Genomic DNA, 23,557 nt, shown 5'->3' with positions numbered 1-23,557 from the left:
ACTGAAAAAAGTTGGTGAGAGGATGAATACCTGAATGAGAGAGAGGAGAGAGAGGAGAGAGGGTCAGAGGAGATGGGGGGGGGGGGGGGGGGTGACTGCAGGGGAAGAAGAGAGGGGGAAAGGGGATGAGGCAGGGAATGATTTGAGGGGTAACAGTACAGAGGGTTCTGTACTACAGGCTACATCTTGAAAGCGTAACTATGCATTTTCACAAGCTTCAAAGACACATATGCATCACGTCTGCATCTGCAAAGCCCAAAGTTACAACCACAGAGACACATAAGGAATTAACACAGACATCCACACAGAAACCAGTCCACACCACAAAGTCATCCAATAGGTCCATTATCATGTTTTAATGTTTAAAAAATGTTTAACAAGCAACTTGTGAAATTAATAACCAGAAAGCTTTCCTTTTCAAATTAACCAGTATAATACATTCCTTTCATTGCCTTGATAAAAAAAAAAACAGATCAAGATTCCTCAGACAATTAAGAAACACCCCTGACAAGACGACCACCAGGATCATTCCATTAAAACAACAGCATCGTTAATAAAGGAAGAAGTAATAAAAACCATACATTATCAACTGGACCTTTCCGGAAACAACAGATGTGTCCTTCCACGGTATTCAAGATAGACTAGGTGCCAATCTATTTCTGTAGTAGCCAGCTCTGTGGATACACTCTGAGCAAAACACCATGGATAAAGATGGGTTGATACAGAGGTTGGCCCACATCGCGCCTGGAACATGCCAGGCTAATGAATCTAGTGTTGTCGTATACCCAACGGGTCTAAAAACAGAACCAGCATGATTAAGCTTTGACTGAACAGTTAAAAATCTAAATTCCCAATCTCAAGCTAGAGGGGTTGGGAGTCTGATGAGAGTGCAGTGCTGATCCCTGTGTTGTGTTCATATGATACACTATAAATGTAGTTATACTATATGGATCAGAATTATATTTACATTTACACATATTTTGTTTTGTTTTTAGTTGTTGACTGGGCCGGAGAGCACTGGTTGGATAGGCTTGAAATGTGTCGTTTCTCTGTAGTCAATCAGTGCCCAGCATTTCAGGGCAAAGCAGGAAGTACAGCAGCTTTGGGATGTAGTGGCACTGGTTACAGCTCTCAGAGCATTAGAATAAAAATGTCCTTGCAGTTTCCACAGAGATGTATGGTAACAGTGTTGTGCCTGTAGTCGCTCATACAGAAAGGCTTTTCTGCCTCTCTCCCTCAAGTTTAGGCTTCTCCGAAATTCATTCTTGTGTTTTCTCCCAATCCTTTGCTCTCTCTCCGCTGAGCAACAGCGATTAAAGTATTTGATCTCAACTTCTTGGTTACAACTTTGCATCAACTCCCTTTACAAGCCCCTTTGTCTACAGTGTCTGTCATGTTGCCATGTGCAGCCAGTAGCAGTGGAATGCCTGGTGATGATGGCCAGGAGGCTACACTCTCCTCTACACCTCCTGTCACTCTTCCATGTTCTCTAGCAGATAAAAGCATTAAAAGACATTGACAAAAAAAATGTTACAAATAATAAATAATCATAAAAGTCTCCGTATAGGAAATAGTCCAATCAATGACCATAGTCAGGAAAATTTCTCGAAAAAGCAGGGACCAATCAGGATGTAGGTCTTCCATAGGGCCTCCCACATCCATTTTCTTGAATCAAATCAAAACACTCGACACTGGCACCCTTGTGGATCTCCCGCTTTTAGGCACAACGATTGGCTCATCATCTGTTGAGGAGAAAATAAGATTAAAATAATCGCAATGATCAAGATGATGCAAAATGTGTCACTTGATTTACTTCTGGTGAGGAACTATGTATACAAAGTGGTCATTTCCAAATGGTGAAACCAATATGTACACAAATACCATCAAATAAAAGCTGAGAATCTCTACTTTAACCTCAGACATTGTTTGATTTCAAATCCAGACTTTTGGAGCGTAGAGACAAAAGAAGAAAAAATGTTTAAATGTCCCATCACTTACACAGGACACTGTAGATACTAACGGACTAAACTCGGGCTTCACCTGCTGAGCTAGCCTCTCTCATAGGGACCTACTTCTACAACATAGAAAGAAAGAAAGACTGTTTATTTGCCATGCAATCAATTCTCATCAATTGTTGGAATGAGTATTTTTGCAAGAGTCCCACCTGGCAAGGGCCAAGAGTCCCACCTGAACGAACATAGTTTGTGTAACTATAGTAACTATAGTAAGTTATCGTCTCTGCTGTCTCAGACTCATGATAATTACTTAAAGCGCCTAACTAGCGCTCGCTAGTCTCAGCTTAGCAGCTTCACTTGAAGCCAGCCTTGCATGTTGCTAAGCTACGATGGAGAAGCATTGCAGCAAAAAAAACCTATGGTCAACTTTATTGAGTGTTAGATCCATTCTTAGCTTCCCCCTTTAGCAAACATCAACTAATAACTGCTAACATGAACCATGGTTTGCCTCAGTGACAGTTACCTTCGCCATGTCATAACCTCCATGGGCATCCCAGGTTAGCGACTAGCGTAGCAGTTAGCCTTACCTGAGGGGACGTAGTTTTCAGCTAGTGTAGCAGTTAGCCTTACCTGAGGGAACGTAGTTCTCAGCGCGTTGCCGGTCTCCCTCGATGAAGACGGCCGTGGCCAGGAAGAAAGCCCCGCCCCCCACTGCCACAAAAGAGCAGAGGAGGAGGGAGAGCTGGAGGGAGCGGAACTGCCACAGATACGAGTCTGTCTTCCTCAGAGAGTCTGATAGCTGTGAGGGGTGAGGGGAGGGGGGAGGGGTGAGGGGAGGGGGGAGAGAAAGAGAGAGTGACCATATGAGATACAGTATCTGTGTGCGCTTCGGTACCTACGGGTTTTAGATAGACAGACGCATACCTCCAACGAGGGGTGTACGGAGGGATGACACGGTGAAAAGGGGTGAGAGTGTGTATGTGTGCGTTTTAACGATGGAACGTACCACTCCTATGAGGTAGGGGCTCCCTGCATCGCCCAGCAGGTGAGAGAGAATGATCTGGAAAGCCTCGGCGGTGGAGCGACGAGTAGGCACCACCACATACTGAGAAACAAAGAGAACTAGTCACAACTAAATAGACACACATACTGGCAACAGTCAAACCAAACAGAACCAGTTTTTCTAGTAGGAAACATTTCATGTAAATGACACTAACCTGGATGACTAAAATAGAACTGACATTTGTCAAAAGCCAGGAAGTTTGTGGCAGAAAGGGAGACCGACTCACCAGCAGTATGTCCGCCACAATGGCCCAGTTCATAGACAGGAAGGTGTTCCCCAGGAATATGAACACCTGTTCCAACAGAGAATTGGTCAGGCGAGCTAGGTCACACTGTGGTAAGGGCTACTGGGGGGGGGAACGAGAGGCAGTGAGGCTGGGGGAGGGGAGGGAGGGACCTCACTTATCTGACCGTGTCTGCATTTCCAGTCCTTCTACTGATCATGTTTGCATTCTACTGCTTTGGTCACAATTGAATGTCATTCTTATAAATACAGTTCAATTGATTTGATGGAGAGGGTGAGAGAGAGGAGGAAAAAGAAAAAGAAAGAGAAAGGGCGTGTGTATGGTGAGTGAGAGGGAGAGAAATAGGGAACAGAGAGAGGGAGATGGGCAGAGAGGAAACTCACACAGGTTGATATGATGTTGGACTGTGCAAGACCTGACAACCTCACATGGAACAGCACAACATACAGCCATGCCAAGAGCTGGCAGATTAAGATTTGTTGAGACCTATTCTGTGCCCCGTTTTTGATAGGGACTAGTGCTAGTGTAAATAAATTCAACTGGAAGAGAGAGAGAGAGAGGGAATATCACAGATGGAGAGAGAGAGAGAGAGAGAGAGAGAGAGAGAGAGAGAGAATATCACAGATGGAGAGAGAGGGAATATCACAGATGGAGAGAGAGAGGGAATATCACAGATGGAGAGAGAGAGGGAATATCACAGATGGAGAGAGAGAGGGAATATCACAGATGGAGATGGAGAGAGAGAGAGAGAGAGAGAGAGAGAGAGAGAGAGAGAGAGAGAGAGAGGGAATATCACAGATGGAGAGAGGTTGGGTCTTACGTAGGTGGCGATGGTGCTTGCTTCGGCAAAGACAATGGCCAGATAGAGGAAGGGTGCAGAGAGGAGGAGGCCTGCAGCACACACCAGAGGGTCGGCCCGGGCCGTCCGCTTCCTCAGCCTCCGGCTGGCCTCCACGCCACTGGCCACGCCCAGCACACCAGTCACACACGTGACGATGCCAAAGTACAGGCTGTGGGGGAGAGAGAGAGGGAGAGGGGGGGAGGGAGGGAGGGAGGAGGGGGGGAGAGAGGGAGGGAGGAGGGGGGGGTTGGTTGGGAAGACGTGAGATGACACTGCATTATCCACAATCCCTCACTACAGCACAATACACATAATATGACTATGGTGGAGGTAATATTACTTCAGTCAGGTTTTAGGCCCTAACATAGCACTGAGACAGTCTTTAGAGATTCTTGTTGGTTTGCTTGGTTTAGCGTTACTGTGGTTTAGATCCTACCTAACAGATAGATACCAGTTTGTTATTAGATGAAAAAACCTCAACTCCCTCTAAGGTCCAGTTTGGTGTCCTGCAAGGCTCAGTACTCCTTAACTCGGACAAGACTGAGCTGCTCATCCTTGGCCCAAAAGAAACAGGGGTGTGTGTGTGTGTGTGTGTGTGTGTGTGTGGATGTGGATGTGTGTGTGTGTGTGTGTGTGTGTGTGTGTGTGTGTGTGTGTGTGTGTGTGCGCATGTTAACTGAGCTTACTTTTTCATTTAAAGAATGTACTGTAAATAAAGAGCTGATGATGATGATGATAGCGAAGAAGATTAGCTACATTATGGCCCATTATCACAAGTGAACAGAAACGCGTCTCCCCTCTTCTGTGCGCGCGTGTTACCTGTCCGATGTGTCGCAGGGCCCCTTGACACAGGGGGACTTCTCCCCAGTGAAGACGGCGGCTCTGAAGAGGAAGGCCGGGGCCCAGAGGGCCAGGGACCCCGTCACGAAGGCCACCGCTGTGAAGCCGAACGTGGACAGCACGAAGCTGTGACTGCACGAGGAGACATGGAAGTGGGTTATTACCCACTCTACTGTTATGGAAAACACATTGATAGAACTGTTTTCAGGTTATACACATTCACATGACTGATACGACTTGTGTAAATACTGTGATTGCATTTTCTCTTGCCGCACCTCTAAAGTTCTATAGCCGTTGTTCTGAGAAGCACTGTATGATTTACCATGTGAACAGCGGTGGTTTTGGAGGGAGTGGTGGGGGAGAGCAACAATGGGGGGACAGACGCATCTTGCCGATAGGTGTGAAATGTTGAACGCCGATTGATCAGTAAGAAAGCGCTGACTGATCAGTAAGAAAGTCTCCCCATTGTTCATTCTCTCCCGCCCTCTCTCACGTAAGCACAAGCCCATCAGCCGATAGCCTTGGCGGCGCCTACCATTATGTTTAAACTCCATAAATGACAACCCTGATAATCGCCTTTTCAGACTTGTGCTGAACGGGCCCCCGGATCTACGCTGGGCTGCTGTTACGCTCTTGTCTCTTGTTTGCAAGCAATAAATACCGGACTCAGTGGGTTGTTATCTACTCTGCAAACTGGGCACACCCCAGTCTAAAACAAAACACAATCAAATGACATGCCAATACATTCTAACTAAACCCAAACGTGCTCCAACACACTCAAATAAACTCAAACGACTCAGCAAAACAACTAAACTCAAGAAACATGCTTGAAAATCCCCCAAACATGATTGCTCACAATGTCAAGCCATAAACAATGCCAGTGTACACACACTAAAATAATAGGAAACACACTCACAATACACAATGGTGGGCCATCATAGTGTGTAGAGTGTAAAATAGCCTGATATAACCGAGGTAGCACTTTGCAGTTGTGCTTGTTGAACATAAACATTGGCTGACCATTGGTCAGAAAGCTGAACCTACTTCCTGCAGAGGGCCTTCATGTCGCCCAGCCAGCTGGTTCTGTGCAGGGTGTGCTCCGGCCGGGCCTCGATGGCACCCCTCTTGGGCTCCTTCACCACAAACAGCAGCAACACCACTGCTACCAGGCCCAAGGCTGGGGTGACCTAGCAGAGAGAACAACATCACCACACAGAGACAGGTCGGTTGTTAGATAGAGGCTGGTTGTCAGATAACACTGGCGACAGAGACAGAGGTGAAGATATGTCTCTTTGTGTTTCTATACAAGCGTTTGAATTGTTACATCGTGTCTTTATTTGGTATGCTTTCCCCAAGGCCAAAATTGTAAAATCAAGCACTTATCCTGCTGTTTTTTACTATTATTATTATGGCGGCTGTATACATTAAATCAGATAGATTAATCAACTAATGCTTTAATAAACAACAAATGTTGAGTGAATTCTATATACCTTATTTGGAGGCCATCATTTCATTGTGAACTTGTAAAGTACTGTATTAAATAATTGGCAGTAATGACCAATGAGGAATAAAAGTAATTTTGACAAATTTACATTTACATTTATGGCATTTAGCAGACGCCTTTATCCAAAGCGACTTACAACAATACGTTTGTTTAAGTAAGTAAAGTTTTTTTTTTTTTTTTTTTTAAATAAACAGAATAAGAAATAATGGGCAGTAATGAGCAATGAGGACGAAAAGGAATTTTGACAAATAAACATGTTTCACAATATGACATTCTTCTCTACATGGATGAGTATGTGTACTTTGTGCCACTTTGCACATGGTGAATGATAATTCAAGGGCTCTAATGAGCCTTAACTTACCCTCAGAGCCCAGTGCCAGTCCTGCGCAAGGTCATCCACCTTTGACCCCACGATGTACCCCAGGCCGCTGTGGATGACAGAGGAACACATATTGGAGAAAGCTTCCAGAGATAATGGGGTGAAAAACACATTTTCCAAGTGAAATAAAGTCAGGTCCAGAGGCTTCGTTGTGTGTGTGTTGGTTTGTGCGTGTTCTTTTTTGTATCCTTTTGTGTGTGTGTGTGTGTGTGTGTGTGTGTGTGTGTGTGTGTGTCGAATGTCTAGCCTCTGTTGGGTGGTTTTCAGGACTGATCTAGACTGGTCAGCCTCCATGTCTCTGTGTTTGCATGTGTGTGGTCATGTTCTCACCTGCCCACTGGGATGGCGAAGTAGAAGACGGAGAGCATCCGCGTCCTCTTCTCCTTGACATACAGGTCAGCGATGATGGTGGGGGCTATGGTGGAGTAGCTGGCCTCGCCCACCCCCACCAACCCCCGCGTCAGCAACAGCAACCAGAAATACTTTGGTGAGGAAGGTGATGGAGATGAAGACAGAGGTGGAGAGAGGGAAGGAGATAGAGAGAGTGTTGACATGCTCCATACTCGTACTGTAAATTGCTTCTTTTTTTTTTTGCTAATTCATTTGACATTGAAAATGTAAGAGTGGGCCCTCCCCTCATTTCAGAAGTCACAAACATATCAGTGTAATGGGTACAGTGGTATCAGCCAGCATCACACCGTCAAAGTCACAGTACCATTCCTTGCCTTCGTCTGAAAAAGCAAGCCTCGGGAAATTGGCAATGGAAAACACCTTTGGGTTTAAATTTACGAAAGCTTTACTCTATCTTGTACCTGCAACTAGTCCTAAACCACGCCGGCAGACTCCTGACAAAAACCAGAAAATGTATTCACATAACTCGTGATTCTAATCTCCCTCCACTGGCTCACAGTTCAGCACCGTACTGATTTTACACTTCTGCTTTTAACCTATCCAGTTCTTCACAGTCTTCCCCCGTCCATTAAAAAGATATGCTCATTCCCTACTAGACCTCGCACTCTGTTCACAAGATGGCAACCTTGTAGTTCAGAGGTTAGCCAAAATGGTGGCGTTTTCACACCCCATACTTGTGAACAAGTATGTACTACTTGTTTCCTGACACACAATGTGTGGTTTTGCTACTTGTTTTTAAAGTTGTTTCGTGTGTTGAGACTGTTGTGAAATGCACCTTCGAATAAACTTGACTTAACTCACACAGAGAAAGAGTATGAGTATTGTAACAAGAAGAGAGGGAGAGAGAGAGGTTTCACTCACGTCTTTGGGTGTGTAGGAGCTGGCCAACGTCACCACTGACCAGAAGGCGATGCCCACACTCATGATCACCTTCCTGTTGTACCTGTCGCCCAGGTAGCCAAACACCGGAGCCAGGAACATGTAGCTGCAGATGAACACTGCCCCCCCCCCCCGCCACACACACACACACACACACACACACACACACACACACACACACACAACCCAGAAGATCATGAATAGATCATGAATCACTTGCTAGTACTTGTAAGTCGCTAAATGTCAAAAATGTAATGTGTATGCATGACAAGTGCTTCTCACTCACCTGTTTGGAGCAAGCCTGACTTGCTATCACTGATCGCAAAGTACTGCTCAATATCAGGAAGAACGCCTAGGTGAGACAGAGAGAGGCTGTTTTATTCAAACTTGTCCCTCGTGATGAATTCACACTGCTTTTTAGATCATCTAAAAGACTAGAAGTGGAGGCCTTTCAATTGCAACTGTGACCTTGACTGTTACGCCACCTCTAAAATGGACTTTATTCTGATATAGACCAAAAACCTTTCAAAGCCAGGCTTTTTAATTGAATTCATAATATCAGAGATCCCTCGATTTAATCTCCTCCAAAAGAATAAAAGGAGGACAAAATGTGCACTTATTATCATCGTTTGCAAGGAATGTTGTCTTTTCTCCGCAGTGTGGGCTGAGGGACAGGTATGTGATCTAAACCTTATATTGCACCCTTCCAAGCACCAAGCATACCTGAGGCATAGTGCAACTTATACGTCACGTTATGACATCAAGTTATGACATCACATTATGACATCAGAAGGAACCCTTTTAGAAAGTGTAAGTGTTAAAGGGGAGAGTGTGGTGGTACCTGCCACTGTAAACCTGTCCATGTAGTTGAGCAGGTTGATGAAACACAGGATACTGACGGTCAGCACCGCTCTCAGATTGGACACTCCGCTGGCTGGCTCCTCCTCCTCCTCCCGCTGGGCGGGCCCCGCCCCCGGGTCATCCTGAACTTCGACCTCGCTGTCGTCCGAGAAGAAGGGCGTCGAGTCGGAGGTGGGGTCGGCCAGAGGCATCACTGCTCAAAAAAATTTGAGAGAGAGAAAAGCCAATGTGGTACTGGACTGTGGTTTGAAATTGTGCAGCTGCAAGGACAGTAATAGAACCTGGGCACAGGGAGGCAGAGATGTGTGTGTGTGTGTGTGTGTGTGTGTGTGTGTGGGGGGGGGGGGGGTGGGGGGGGGCATAGAGGAAGTATAGAAGGGGCCAGTCTTGTGATGTAAGTGAACATCACAGAAACTACAGTCATGTGAATATATACAGAGTGTGTGCGTCTGTGTGTGTAGGACTCAATTGTGGGTGCAGCAATTGTGATTTGAGTCAAAGATTGGGGAAGGAAAGTAACAAATTACAGCAACAAATCCCTGCAAAGTAACAGCAACAAACCCAGGCTATGTAGGCAGCTTTCGACACGATCGACCATCCCTCATCTTGTTGGATCGTTTGGAAAAGTGGGTTGGTCTCTCGGATTGTGTCCTAAACTGACCCGAACATACCTTACAGACTCATACCTGACTGCCTGTTTATCTACAATCAATGGATGAATAATAACTTCCTGAATCTAAATGAGGATAACACAGAGATTATCTTGGTTGGCCCCCAGAACAAAAGAGATATACTGTCAAAAAGGCTAGAAAATCTGGCCCAGCAGATTAAATCGAAAGTAACAAGAGTTTTGAACCCCACATAAATAGGGTGACCAAGACAGCGTTCTTTCACCTGAGAAATATAGCCAAGGTACGTTCATTTTTAACCCTGCAGGATGCTGAGAGGCTAATTCATGGTTTTATGTCAAACAGACTTGATTATTGTAATGATCTTTTTACTGGTGTTCCTAAAAAGACAATTGAGAAGCTACAGCTGGTTCAGACCTCACTTCCTAGCGAGGCTCTTGACGAAAACAAGGAAGAGAGAGCATATAGCCCCCGTCCTGGCTGCACTGCACTGGCTCCCTGTGTCTTTTAGAGTTGATTTTAACATTATTTTACTTGTTTTTAACGCTCTTAATGGCTGAGCACCCCCATACATCTTAAGAGTCCTTGGTGTCCCAATGTCCTTTCAGGTCCTGTGAGGCAAGTCTTTTAAACGTACTGAAGGTTCCCCGAAAGAAAATCGGGGAACCCGCCTTCATCCATTACGGGAGAAAATGATGGAACTCCCTTTCAAATGTATTAGAGGTGGACTCAGTAGACATTTTTAAACGACAGCTGAAAACATATCTTTTTAACCTGGCATACAATTACTAATATATATATATATATATATTATTTTTTTACTTATTTGATTCTTTTATTGTTTTTTCTTTTTATTAAAGTTGTTCTATTTATTATTGTGATATGCTTGTGCTAAACTATTCATTATTGTGATATTGTGATATGGTTGTGCTGAACTGTCAAAGCACTTTGAGCTGCAGTCTGTATGAAAGGTGCTATACACAAAGTTATTGTTATTATTATATGACACCAGTTTTACGTCCATTGTTGCATGGCTGAGAGCTGAACACTGGGATATCTAGCTAACTTGTTAGCTAATGTTGTATCGATCCGAGTCATGTGCCCATCAATGATCTGCTCAAGCTAATGTTGTTGACTCATGTTTACCTTGCAGCAAGCTAGCTAGCTAGCTATATCAACCACGAAACCCCACGTTTTGGGCAGTTTATCGTCCTATATTATACCTACTGTATCTGCTAACGCAGATAGCCAGTCGGACGGCAGTGCCAGTGGTGCTACTGCTAGAATGAATGACTTCAGCTCATTCGTTTTATTTAGCTAGCAAACTTTTCATGTTGTTGAACACTACCTAGCTAGAGTAGATAGCTATTTCACACATGAAAACAATCGTACTACGCACATAAGTAACCTAGCCAGTCAAAGACCTCTAGCTACTCGTAATAGTACTAATTGAAACTGCGTCGGTTAGGTGTCTATGCTGGTGTAGTTACCGTCCTAACAATGACCTGGCAGCGGTCCTGCTTGTTGTTGTTTACCTGGTAGTTAGTCGCCGCAGGGAGGATGAGTCGGGTTTGATGCGACTTCACGGGCTTCTTTCTGACCCTGGATCCTAGTATGTCGATGTCACGTCGCCCCTGATGTTTATGGCATTAATGTCAACATGTCTGCTTGTTTTCTCGAGAAATTGACCGGATAAAAGCGATGCAACGTACGTTTTGCAGCTGCAGTTTGGTTCCTTTCCTCAACTCGGCGCAGCCATGTTGAATTCAGTCGAATTTCCGCCCCCAACTCACATGACTATTACAACACCGACTGGCAAACGGCCAACAAAGCAAATTGACCAAACAAAAAGACGTGTTACTGTCTGATGACAGGATATTAACGTTAAATTACCGAGGTTGATTCTCGGAATTGGTTCAAATTTGGTTCCAGTTATGGTTGGGGTCAGACCTAGTCGGGCTTACCCGCATACCAATAATCTATAAAGTGTACAGATCAGGACCACAGATACAATTCCATCCAATGAATACCACAAGCCACATGAAGGGACATGGCATTCACAGTTGTTTTTTTATTATTACAAAATCAGTTCAAAACACATTTGTTAAACAAAGACTCATAAATAATTCTACAAATTGGACATTGATGCATCTGGCTTTGACAAAGCCCAAATCGTTGGTTAAGCCTGAGAAAACTTGTGAGCCCAAAGCTACTGGTACTTTTCATTTCTAATTCAGGGGGACACATATTACATCAAAACACAACAAAACATATATTTTGATATAACATGGTTTCAGTTCAACAATGCTTTGCAATAGCGACACTGACTGAAATGTTGTGAGAATGTCTCTTGTTTGAATGAGATTTGGTTCTGGGGGACTGATGGGGGTAGATCAAACATCCATCCTTCCTTCCTCCCACCCTTAAAGTAATCACTGATCTAACACCATTTAATTGGTCATGTAAGCTTTCCATTGCATTGCTTTCATCCATCAAGTAATGTCAGATCAGTAATTTCCTCCAAAGGTGAGAGGAAGGAATGATGTATTTTTAGAGAATTTAAAAACAGGGGTTAAATCACTTACTGTAGTCTCGCTGCCACAGAGGACAGAGAAACTACAAATAAATGATTTCATCAGCTGAGGTGTTCAAGTCCACACCTCAATCACATCGCCGTCCTCCATGTCCAGCTGGGAGGGCGTCTGGCTGGGCGTGATCTTAGATCCATCAAACTGGAAGTGCACCTTGTGCCTGGCGTCGGCAGCCAGACCGGAGAGATACTGAGAGAGGATGGAGCCAAGGGGGTCCTCCTGAGAAAGAGAGAGAAACAAAGAAAAGGAGAGAGGGGATTCATTAGAATCAGAATCAGAATTCTTTTATTTGGCCAAGTATATTTGCACATACAGGAAATTGACTTGGTGAGGTTGGGCATGGACATAAAAAGGCATGGACATAAAAAACAAATAGCAAGAATTGACTAGAAATTTACAAAATAGCAAAAATATTAACAAAATAGCAATAACAAATTTACAAAAATGAGCAGCAGAACAGTACATCTTGTAGGCTGTGTGAGACTAAGTGGCAATGAGGCTAGAGGCTGTGAAATAGTTATGGGGCATGTGCACTATACATTTTAAATAATTATAAATTACACTATTATGGTGTTTCCCTCAGTATCAACAGTGGAGAGACACTCAACATGGTGATCTCATGCCCAATTCCGCATGCGAGTGATTTTAGGTTTTAGCTACAATGATTAATTAATTAATAATTAAATGATATTACCAATTAAATCGTCCTGCCTAATCTTGAACGGCACCTGCCGCCACTGCAAGACAGGTATACACTATGTAGCAAAAGAGCTGCCATACAACCATCCAATCCTCAGATCTATACCAGTTTCTTATGAGGCAAGGGCAAATAACACATTTCACGCAACACTGCATTTCAAACCAAAAACACGGCCCCCTTTCGAAATGCCCCTGAAAACTCACCCTTGCATATCGGAGGGAAGTGAAGGAGTGTACAGTGAGCCTATTGGGCAGCCATCACCTTATTGCTAAGTGTTGCTTACAGTAAGGGGAGGTCATTAAGGGTAGAAGGAAGGGAATGATATTCAGTTTGGAGTACAGTCCAGGAATGTTACAAATATTATAAACGCTAACCTTGTGTAAGGAGTATTCCTGCGCCGAGCCTTTCTCCTTGCCCTGAAGTCGCAGTGTGATCATGTCAGGTCTCTCCACTGGCTCCTCTGCTATGACAACACAATCTGACAGACAGAAAGTGAAAGAGAGGGATGGAAGGGTGGGTATTTAGACAAACAGAAGCATAAAAAAGGCATTACACAGACACAAGACAAAATGTCCTGTTCAATAGAAGGTTGAGCAACGGGGTCGGATTAACACACTGATCTAAGGGCAGTTTTTACTTCACGATTTCAATTTGGGGAGGAAATCCTTGATCTGTGCCTACTGCCGTCGGTGTCATCCTGCCGATCTCACCTATGATGTCAGCAATGCCCAGTCCCAGCTCATTGGCCGTGGACTGGGCAGGAAGCTCCCTGTCTCTCCTCAGCAGCAGGATGCGCAAAGGCGGGACTTTGAGCTTGACTGACAGCTGCTCCACCGCCTTGCTCAAGGGTGCCGTCTGCGGACCAAAGCCTCATGTTAGTACGGCTCCAGTGCACTGCACAGATGATCTTACAATGCCTTGGCATGTGTTTTAACACTTCAGCTCAACTTCAGTAACACAGCAGTCTGCTGATCCACCGACCCAGCTGCAATGTAGACCACCTGGAACTCAAATGCTGACGAATACAGACACATGCCTCCAATTGCACTGTATTATGGCACTTTCAACCGTAGTACAGTATGAATGATGCGGTGTGTTGTAGTGTACTTCTGTGATTGTTCTTTTCAATTGTCTGCTTTTAACTATTCTATTGCATTTGTATTGTACTTTTATTGTATGTGTCTGCAAACCAAGTTTCTCCGGGAAATATTCTCATTCTACAGTGCAGACCTCCTGTAGTACAGATTTCATTGGACTCCAGACTGTTGCATCATTAAAACACTAGGCTAGACGTATAAACTACAAAAAGCTGGTTGGAATACCTGGAAGAATCATTGTGTCACACTGGAAAGTCTCCTGATTCTTAATAAAGCAACAACCACAAAGAAAAACCACAACATTGTCGCCAGCGCAAGTTAAGCCTGTTACCCTGATCTAATTTCATAACTGCATTTTAGCTGAAACACAAAAGCCCTCTCTGTGTCTCTTTGACAGTGTTCCTCAACGCACGTCCCAGATGGCACGATCCCAGCAAATTCAAAGCTATTTCAACTTCACAGAAGGCAAAGTTCACTAGGACAACCGATTGCTTCAAGTTGCACTTGAGCTATGGATATGTCTGCCTACAATCGAAATGAGGGAAAATGATAATTAAATGAAGCGCAATTAGCACCATAGACACCGTTCTCTAGGACCTGCTTTCTCCCCTTGATTGCAATCCTAATAATTACAAGTAAAAGTAAAACTAAACCAGGACAAACAGCCTACAGCAGGGTCATACCGGCAGCTAAACACTCAAACATGAACACACAATGACATCATCGGAAGCTGTTGTCTCCCATCCTTACTGAGAGCACTGGGATCTTGTAGAGGTCGGTTCGGCACCGGAACTTGAGTGGGATCTCGCGGGACGTCAAGGGACTGTCGTCACAGGCAGAGGGAGGCCTGTTCCACGGCCTCGAGTTAGGGGACATGATGATGATGTCATCGTCATCGTAGTCATTAAGCGGGGAGGGGCCTCCACGGCATCCCTTGGCTTCGGGAGACGGAGATAAGAGAGAGCCAACTGCGTCTAACTTTCGGTTGATCTCTCTGTCAGAGAGAAGGTGGGAGGGACAGATAGAGAAAGAGTGAGAAAAGAGAGCAATAGAGGTGCAATGGAGTGGCTAGAAGGTTGAGTGAGTGCTGTTTTGAGTTGAGTTTTCAAACCTTAACAACTACCAGAGTGACAACATCAGTAGGACTCTGTTACCGCTCAACTCACAAAATCTTTTTGTTGGCCCGTCTGGATACTTTCATACGGGGGCTGCCTGGCGGTGGGGGTGGAGATGGGGAGCGGATGTCTACCCTGAGAAAGAGAGAGAGAGAGAGAGATAGAGGCTACCGCTACTGCCTCCTTCTGGTGATTTGAGGTAGTACAATAACATGCACCATGCAGCTGAAAAGGAGAACAGCACAGCACTAACACGAACATAATGAATCAGACATGTCTGCCCCACTCTACTCACGGATCCTTTCCCCCCTTTACTTCCTCTGGCTCTGAGTCTTCCTCGGAGTCAGTGAAGGCAATGCTGATTGGCTTTCTGTTTGTTGGTGGAGTATTGGCCCACAAACTGACCTCCTCTACGTTGTCACCTGACGGATGACAAAGATTGAGATGAGATCCATTGCAGATTAATTTAAAGATCGCCAGGAAACAATGAAATTGTCCCGGTCAAATCCCCCCCCCCCCCCCCCCCCATCATAATATGACTGACACATTTCTTGATTACGCAGTGATTACGCAGTGTACAAATTGCTGTGTAACCTGTTCAGTTTTCATCCATTAGGCAGGCTAATCACAATCAAAGTGACTCACAGACCCCCTTTCTGTCTGACTCCGGTCCTTACCCGCGCTTTCATTTTGTGTGAAGACAGTCGACTTTGGCTTCAGTTGTAAACTGCTGTTCACCTACAAACAAACCAAAAAAGCACATTAAACTACATTATTTCTATCAACAGTCCAGCCAATTGCCACAACAACAGAGTTGGGCAAATGCCAGATCTTCCTTCATTGTCCGTTATTCAGAGCAACTCATTGGATAGCCCGGTTCAGGGTTTTTGCACTAGTAAACACACCTTGTTGGAGTATATTGACACAGTGGCAATAGAAGAGGGGTCGATTATGCGCCGCCGTTTGGGTCGAGGCTTCACAGGGGTGGTCGGCTCCAAGTCGCTGTCACTGTCAGACATCTGAACAGGGGAGATGGCAGACAGACCTTTGCTCATTATGATGGAAAAAATATGTACAATGTTGCACAACCTTTTTTTACAACGTAGATCTAAAACCAACTTAATTCAAACCAGAGACACAGTAGGCCTGATAGACTCCCACTTGGTTTCTCTTAGTCACTAGTCAGGGTGATGAATCTGAGGGAAATGATCCAGATGTATTGTTTTCCAGGCTAGGTAGCAGGGTCAGAGACGCTGGGGGCTGGAGTCCCAGGCCTGAACCGATGAGTCCTGAGGACTGTTCACGTCTCAGACAACCATACCATACCACAAGAAGAGCTGCCTGGTTACTGGCCTGGTTACCAATCATCCTAAACTGCCTTAAAAAAGTGCTAGAAGGGAAAACGTCATTGGAAAATAAAGGCTGTGCAACCTTGCCAGTGTGTACTTGGTTTGAATTAAGCTGGTTTTAGATCTTTTTTTGTCATGTGGTTTAAATGCTATAGAATTTCCAAGAAAAGAAACTGTAGCATTTTTCGAAAAAAAAAAAAAAATCTTCTTTTTTTTTTTTTAAATCATTTGAATTAAGTTAGTTTCAGATATCGGTATTGTATGGCTAAAGTGCTATTTTAGTTTCCAAATACAATCAAATAACATAAAATACATTGTGCAACATCGTATACGTTTTTTCCCCCCCCATCATAATGAGCTCAATCTTGCTTACTTAGGTCGAACGCACTGTGAAAGAGATATTATAGTATTGATATATGAAGAGCTGAATGTCCAATATCGAATATGCAAAAAAAATAAAATGAAACTAACTTTACCACGGTTCCAATCACTCCTTCATGTCACGATGTTAAATGTATAAACAGCTTCTATAGATACTGGACACACAAGTTGAGCATGGACAAGAAACACGAGCAGCCAGGGACACAAGTAAACATCCAGAGCTCCGAGGTTCTGCCAAGTTAGCTGTTGTAGCTAGCCGGTCAGGCTGCTGATGTTGACTGCCGCAACTCATCTGGGCCTACTGTTAGGTGGGGCAGGGTGTTATAAGCTAGTAAATGACAGGAATTGAAATCAGCTAAGTAGTTACGAATTCAAATAAAATCGATGGTCAAAACAAGCGCCAAAACAACCACAGCCGTCTAGCTAAACTAGCTACCTCCAGCTAATCTTCAAAGTGACACTCGTTTCGAAATCAATTGCGAAGAGGTTTGTGATGTATGATTATGGACCAGCTAACAATTATCTCCCAGAAATGATCAGACGAGAGTAGTCTTTAGTAAGCGTTGTTCTGGACATCCCGAACCAAACTTACCACTTCAGCCATCGTGTCACTCTTCATTGAGCTGTTCTGTCAACGACGAGCGGAACTCCGCCGCCTACCTCGGCTGTATAGGGAAATGAGAGTTCCTTCACAATAAAGGTGCCCACGTTAAACTTGTTTTAAGCATTTAGAAATACTAAATATGCATAAAGGAACCACAAATTATATGTATATATATATGGAATATATATATATATACTCTTTTTAATCATGCCCATCATTCAATCTCTCAATCATAGTCTATTATGAAAAAAATGTTTTATTACTCAGTCTCCATACAATGAAAAACAGATCTTTGTTGACATATAAAAAAGACATGCAGTTTGGCCCTGTTGCACACAAAGCACAGTCATCACCTGGCAATACAAAACCAATACACACACTACAGACCACCTGAACATGTCCACACCACGGTCATATAGATGAACCAATACAAACACTGCAGGCCTACAGAACCTGAACACGTTCACAAAGAGTGAACCCACATACCACATCTGGGAATCAAGACAGTTCTCAAGACTAAGCCTTCAATTCAAACCAAGGATGTCTAAACCAATGCCCCTCTGTACAGGGTCACATTCAATGTGCAGGAGACTGTGGTAAACATGTTGAAATGGCTGACGTCTCACCAGAACAAACCTCAGACCAGAGAGGCATGGAACTGGGTTCATGGGTTTTGAAAGAGGAATCTTAGGTAAAGGTGTCTGTAAAGATCTCAATAGTCTAACATGAAATCTTGGGTGCATCTCAATAGTCCCAAGTGGCTTTCTCTCTTTGTCACCTCTCCACTGCACTGAACTGAACTGAAAACAGGCCAACGCTCACTGTGAATTTGCTTTCATCTTTACAATTGTGTCACAATAGTGCATATGAAGACAAGGAGACCAGGGGAGGAAACCAGTTTGGAAGACTGAAATTCACCCACTGTCATCATCATCATCATCATCTCTCCATCTGCACTAAAAACAGGATAGGTGAAAGCAATATGACAAAGGGGGGGAATATTGAGAGACAGAAAAAGGGTAATACAGTGGTCTGCATAAGTAAAGGAAGAGTGAAGCACTTGTTCTTCTTTTGGCTCTGTACTCCAAACGAGATTCTCAGCTTTTATTTGATGGTATTTATGTACATATTGGTTTCACCATTCAGAAACACATTTTATGCATAGCCCCTCTATTTCAGGGTAACCAATACTGATGGGACAATTGGTTTGAGAGGTGTTTCTGGTTCGTCAGGTGTGTTCCGTCACATCATTTGTGCAATTATAAGAGAGTTCTCAATGTCTAGTATTGATTGTAGGCTTTGCATTTGCTTTTGGAATCTGCTATTGAGGACCAAAGAGACATCAATGAAAGTCAGGGAAGCCATTATGAGGCTGAAACATCCCCCCAAAACATCAGAAACATAGGCAAAACCTTAAACCTATCAAAATCATCAGTTTGGAACAGACTGAGAACAGATATGGAAAATATGAATGCACAGTGCCCTGCCAATCGCAAACGGGCTGGTAGGCCAAGGAAGACTAATACAGTGGATGACCGAAGAATGCTCACCATGATTAAGAAAAACCCCAAAACAACTGTCCCACAGATCCAGATCACTCTCCAGGTGGTGGTCGTGAATGTGTCAGACACTTTAATCCGCAGAAGACTTCACCAGCAGAACTTACAAGGCTACACTGCAAGATTCAAACCACTAGTTAGCAACACTAACTGGATGGCCAGGTTACAGTTTGCTAAAAAAAATAATTAAGTACCTAAAAGAGCCAGCAGAGTTCTGATTAAGATGGCTAAAGGCCTGGCAGAGCATCACCAGAGAAGACACCCAGCATCTGGTGGGGTCAATAGGTTGCAGACTTCATTATTGCATTACTGACATTGTTATTGCATGCAAAGGATTGTTGACTGAATACTAAACTTAATTGTGCTTAATTTGGACATTTTATCAATCTGTCCCATCCCTTCTGGGTACCCTGAAATAGGGGGACTATGCATAAAAAGTGTTTCTGAATGGTGAAACCCATATGCACACAAATACCTTCAAGTAAAAGCTGAGAATCTCTACTTTTTTTTCTCTCTCCTTCAAAACTTTGTTTCAAATTCAAGCTTTTGGACTATAGAGCCAAAAGAAGCCAAAGACAGCTTCACTGTCCCATTACTTACGCAGGGCACTGTATATCAATCCAGATCAGCGCCTCATATGGCTTCCTTTCCTCCTCTTAATTCCTTCTTGCTGCTGATTTGTGTATGAAGGACACCAATCCAGTCCATCAGGTGTTCACGAAGCAGTGTTCAAGTGTTCAAATGGAAGGAAGCTCATTGAGAGCATCTGGAACAGAACCATTGTCGTCAAGATGAATCCTATGGCATTGACTCCCTTTAGGGCAGTGTACCTCAACCCTGGTTCTGGGGATCAACATGATGTGCAGGCTTGTTTTTTTTTACTGTTGCACAAACCCTCCTTTGGCCTAATCAACAAGACCTTGAACTGGGATGGAGTAAAAACCTGCACACCATGTGGGTCCCTCAAGCTTTAGGAGTGCAGTACATTAGTCAATGTTTCTTTAACCCTCTGGCTATGACATGGAATCCAGAGGACCAACACTCCCTCTGCGCCTGTCAACTTTGTCAGCAAACATCTTCCTTAGGCTATCATCAGTCCCTTGGTTTCCCCCCGGACTCTTTCTCTTATTCAGCCTCTCCTTCACTTCTTCTTGTTCTCCTTGCAGGCCACCACGTATCGCTGGGCCACGTTGAGGGGAGGGGAGTAGCCGTCGGCGTACGACGTGTCCTCGAATAAGACAGAGTAGTCGTCTTGAGGCTGAAACGACAAAGCATGGTCTGGGGGTCAGTGGTTAGTAGTAGTGGTGTGGGGGTCAGTGGTTAGTAGTAGTGGTGTGGGGGTCAGTGGTTAGTAGTAGTGGTGTGGGGGTCAGTGGTTAGCAATAGTGGTCTGGGGGTCAGTGGTTAGTAGTAGTGGTGTGGGGGTCAGTGGTTAGCAATAGTGGTCTGGGGGTCAGTGGTTAGTAGTAGTGGTGTGGGGGTCAGTGGTTAGCAATAGTGGTCTGGAGGTCAGTGGTTAGTAGTAGTGGTGTGGGGGTCAGTGGTTAGCAGTAGTGGTCTGGGGGTCAGTGGTCATCAGTAGTGGTCTGAGGGTCAGTGGTTAGTAGTAGTGGTCTGGGGGTCAGTGGCTGAACCTCCAATTTCATGGTCATTTGATCAACCACTGTCCGTGGTGCTGAAAATCAGCTAGGCTATTGCCACTATTGCACTTGATAAATTTCTTGTGCGGCTCCCTCAACAATCTTTTTTTTTTATTTTTTATTTTTTATTTCTGTCATAAAGGTTACCAACTCAGTCACTCACACCCAGTACCCCCCCTTCCCCTGCTGAGGCTCACCCTGTGTGGGGGTGTGTGAATGAGGGCTCTGTAGAAGCAGGTGGTCTGGGGGTAGAGGGCCAGCACCAGCTGGTCCTTGCTGAACAGGGCCTCGGGGTCCGTCTCTGGGTTGGCCTTCCACTGGGGCAGGGGGATGATGCGGCGTCGGCTCAGGGTGTGTCTCCTGGACACGCAGGGGAAGAGACAGAGGGATTAGAGAGAGGAGAAGAGAGAGAGAGAGAGAGAGAGAGAAAACACACTTAGGGGAGTGAGGGAGGTACTGAATATGAAGACCAGCAAGAAAAGCAACTCACTCTTTCCCCTCTTCATCAATGTCGTCTACTTCATACCTGAAAGAAAATGCAGATGAATACAACTCTAATCCCACTGGAGTGGCATTGACGCTTGCTTGAATGGCAGTTGTATCAATTGGTCGATATAAACTTGGCTGTAGAGTGTAGTAGTTACTTGTTGGTGGAGTGGCTGTAGCTGACCACCTCAGCGAGGATCCACTGCTCATCTCCGTCCACGGCCTTCACCCGCGCTGCCACCTTGTCACCCTGCTTGGCCACGTAGTCACTGCTGGCTGGCATGGCCCCACACAGGGGAGGGGGACTGGGAGAGGGAGAGAGAGAGAGAGAGAGAGATGGTATGATACTCTTCAATTCCTTATCTTCTTACTCTCCTGGAAGGAGAGTAGTTTGGAGTTTGCACTTTTGGGAATATTCCAGTGGTTCTTGTTGACTAAAGCTGCTTTCACATTACACGATATTCACCACGAGTTCTAGGGCGGCACGACACGGACAAAACATCACCTTGCGATAATGAGACAGAGATATGACTTGAGACACACCGAACACTTTCCACTTGACATGGTTGAAAACAAGAAGTGATGCACTGACTGATTGGCCGGCAATTTGTACAATTTTTGTACAACATTTGCTTTAAATGTCCACTGTCTCACCGTGGGAGAGTGAGAAACGTCCTCTCGATTCCTTTGTATGTCTTGACATGTGAAGAATTGACATTAAAGCCACTTTGACTTTGACAATTATTCAGACTGATTATTGATCCTAACCTGGCAAGTTCATCTGATGGGGAATCTGTAATAATAATAAAGGGTAATGGTAATTCTAATGTTCTGTGATCTGGATGGAGTGTTAGTCCTCACATTCGTCTGCACGGTAGGCAGATTTGGGGGGCATTGAGATGCAGCCATAGTGAGCAGAAGAGACACCTACCTGTCTCCTGGCTTGCCGATCCACAGGGGGAGCGTCATGGCCGACTGCTGGAGGAGGGTCATCAGCACCCCTCTCCGCATGGTCTTCCTGGGCGGGTCATTGTCGCTGTAGACACCCGCCATTTTAGCAGCTGGGGTTGGGGGGGGGGGACAGAGAGAGGTGTGTGGAGGTGAGAAGAGGGATTCTCCTCATTCTCCAAATTCCCAGACACACACTTACCTATTCTCCTCTCCTCCAATAAGGATTTGATCTCCGCAATTTTGTCAAGGGCGTGACGAAGGATACTGTGGGAAAGAAACAGTCGAACGTTAAAACCACTCAAATGTGACGAGGTCACCACTTAAAGTCCTATAAATATAATGTACAGCAGGCAGGGGTTTAATCCCTGCACACCGCCGTACCAGAGAGAGACCACGCCTGTAATAACAGGGTTTGGGTTAGAGCTGCCACCAAGGGGGACATGGAATGGAACAGAACATGGAATAGCAGTGACGTAACGTTACGTGAGCTAACACATGTGAATGAATGGGTGGCAAAGCCTGAGTCTACTCACCTGCATTCTGCCTCAGCGTCTGCCTTTGCTGTGGTGTACAGTCCCCTCAGCTTAGTCCGGTAATACGGGGAGGCTAGGGAAGATAAAGAAAATATGAATGCACAGTGCCCTGCCAATCGCAAACGGGCTGGTAGGGCAAGGAAGACTTCCTACAGTGGATGACTGAAGAATGCTCACCATGATTTAGAAAAAACCCAAAACAACTGTCCCACAGATCAGGAACACTCTCTAGGAGGTAGGCATGAATGTGTCAGAGACTACCATCCACAGAAAACGTCACCAGCCAGACTACAGAGGCTTCACTGCAGGGTGCAAACCACTAGTTATCCTCAAAAAAAGATGGTCAGGTTATAGTTTGCTAAAAAGTACCTAAAAAGTCTACAGAGGTCTGGAAAAGGGTATTGTGGATGGATAGGATTAATGAAATGATCATGTTCCATAGTGTTTGCAAGTGGAAAGTTAGGAGAAAAACAGATTTGCTCAACCACCTCAGAATACCACCTCATCTGTGAAACATGGTGGAGGGGCTGTTATGGTTTGGGCATGTATAGCTGCCACTAGAACTCGCTAACCTGTGTTAATTGATGATGTAACTGCAATCTTCAGATTTAAATCCAATTGAACATGCATTTAACTTCAGGTAATTATTGCATGCAAAGGATTGTCAACCAAATACTAAACATGAGTGCTTAATTTGGACATTATATGAATGTCCCATTACTTTTAGTGCCCTTAAATAGGGGGACTAAGAGTCCCAGACTATGTATAAAAAGTGTCGTCATTTCTAAATGGTCAAAACAATATGTAAACAAATACCTTCAAATAAAAGCTGAGAATCTATACTCTGACCTCATAGTGATTGTTTGATTTAAAATCCAGTGTATATATTTTGGAGTATAGAGCCCAAAGAAGAAAAAACGCTTCACTGTTCAATTACTTACGCAG

General features: G+C 44.6%; 3 protein-coding genes across 3 annotated transcripts in view; all 3 read right to left on the bottom strand.

The window, feature by feature from the left end:
• Positions 1 to 335: 335 nt before the first annotated feature.
• Positions 336 to 11,357, bottom strand: spns1 (SPNS lysolipid transporter 1, lysophospholipid). The gene is made up of 13 exons (XM_083676956.1): positions 11,142 to 11,357; positions 8,958 to 9,170; positions 8,403 to 8,468; positions 8,099 to 8,235; positions 7,157 to 7,308; positions 6,809 to 6,875; positions 5,988 to 6,130; positions 4,923 to 5,075; positions 4,083 to 4,272; positions 3,245 to 3,310; positions 2,962 to 3,060; positions 2,586 to 2,754; positions 336 to 1,742 (listed from the first exon to the last, which is right to left on the bottom strand). The coding sequence occupies exons 2-13, from the start codon at positions 9,166 to 9,168 to the stop codon at positions 1,672 to 1,674; spliced, it is 1,524 nt and encodes a 507-aa protein (XP_083533082.1). The 5' UTR covers positions 9,169 to 9,170; positions 11,142 to 11,357; the 3' UTR covers positions 336 to 1,671.
• A 304-nt stretch (positions 11,358 to 11,661) lies between these two features.
• Positions 11,662 to 17,506, bottom strand: nfatc2ip (nuclear factor of activated T cells 2 interacting protein). Its single transcript, XM_083676964.1, has 9 exons — positions 17,432 to 17,506; positions 16,015 to 16,128; positions 15,787 to 15,847; positions 15,405 to 15,531; positions 15,161 to 15,244; positions 14,745 to 14,988; positions 13,608 to 13,752; positions 13,272 to 13,375; positions 11,662 to 12,416 (listed from the first exon to the last, which is right to left on the bottom strand). The coding sequence occupies exons 1-9, from the start codon at positions 17,456 to 17,458 to the stop codon at positions 12,255 to 12,257; spliced, it is 1,068 nt and encodes a 355-aa protein (XP_083533090.1). The 5' UTR covers positions 17,459 to 17,506; the 3' UTR covers positions 11,662 to 12,254.
• Positions 17,507 to 17,676: 170 nt separating this feature from the next.
• The window catches only part of sgf29 (SAGA complex associated factor 29), a 6,931-nt gene continuing 1,050 nt past the window's right edge, over positions 17,677 to 23,557 (bottom strand). The window contains exons 4-10 of the mRNA XM_083676965.1: positions 22,613 to 22,685; positions 22,279 to 22,343; positions 22,060 to 22,189; positions 21,287 to 21,433; positions 21,133 to 21,168; positions 20,840 to 21,002; positions 17,677 to 20,260 (exon numbers count right to left, since the gene is read on the bottom strand). Coding sequence (XP_083533091.1) covers positions 20,144 to 20,260; positions 20,840 to 21,002; positions 21,133 to 21,168; positions 21,287 to 21,433; positions 22,060 to 22,189; positions 22,279 to 22,343; positions 22,613 to 22,685 — 731 coding nt within the window. The 3' untranslated portion in view covers positions 17,677 to 20,143. The remainder of the gene's footprint in view (positions 20,261 to 20,839; positions 21,003 to 21,132; positions 21,169 to 21,286; positions 21,434 to 22,059; positions 22,190 to 22,278; positions 22,344 to 22,612; positions 22,686 to 23,557) is intronic.

Source organism: Argentina silus (genome assembly GCF_951799395.1).
Source record: "Argentina silus genome assembly, chromosome: 9".
NCBI lineage: Eukaryota > Metazoa > Chordata > Actinopteri > Argentiniformes > Argentinidae > Argentina > Argentina silus.
This window is presented reverse-complemented; position numbering and strand designations above follow the sequence as displayed.

Excerpts from the sequence above, each read along its gene's own strand:
- spns1 (XM_083676956.1), bottom strand. The coding sequence starts at position 9,168 with ATGCCTCTGGCCGACCCCACCTCCGACTCGACGCCCTTCTTCTCGGAC. Across the intron at positions 3,061-3,244 it reads TTGTGGCGGACATACTGCTG|TATGTGGTGGTGCCTACTCG; the intron begins GTGAGTCGGTCT and ends TTTGTTTCTCAG. Across the intron at positions 2,755-2,961 it reads GCCCCTACCTCATAGGAGTG|CTATCAGACTCTCTGAGGAA; the intron begins GTACGTTCCATC and ends CACCCCTCACAG.
- nfatc2ip (XM_083676964.1), bottom strand. The coding sequence starts at position 17,458 with ATGAAGAGTGACACGATGGCTGAAGTG. Across the intron at positions 15,848-16,014 it reads TGTCAATATACTCCAACAAG|GTGAACAGCAGTTTACAACT; the intron begins GTGTGTTTACTA and ends GTTTGTTTGTAG. Across the intron at positions 13,753-14,744 it reads ACAAGATCCCAGTGCTCTCA|ACGGCACCCTTGAGCAAGGC; the intron begins GTAAGGATGGGA and ends TTTGGTCCGCAG.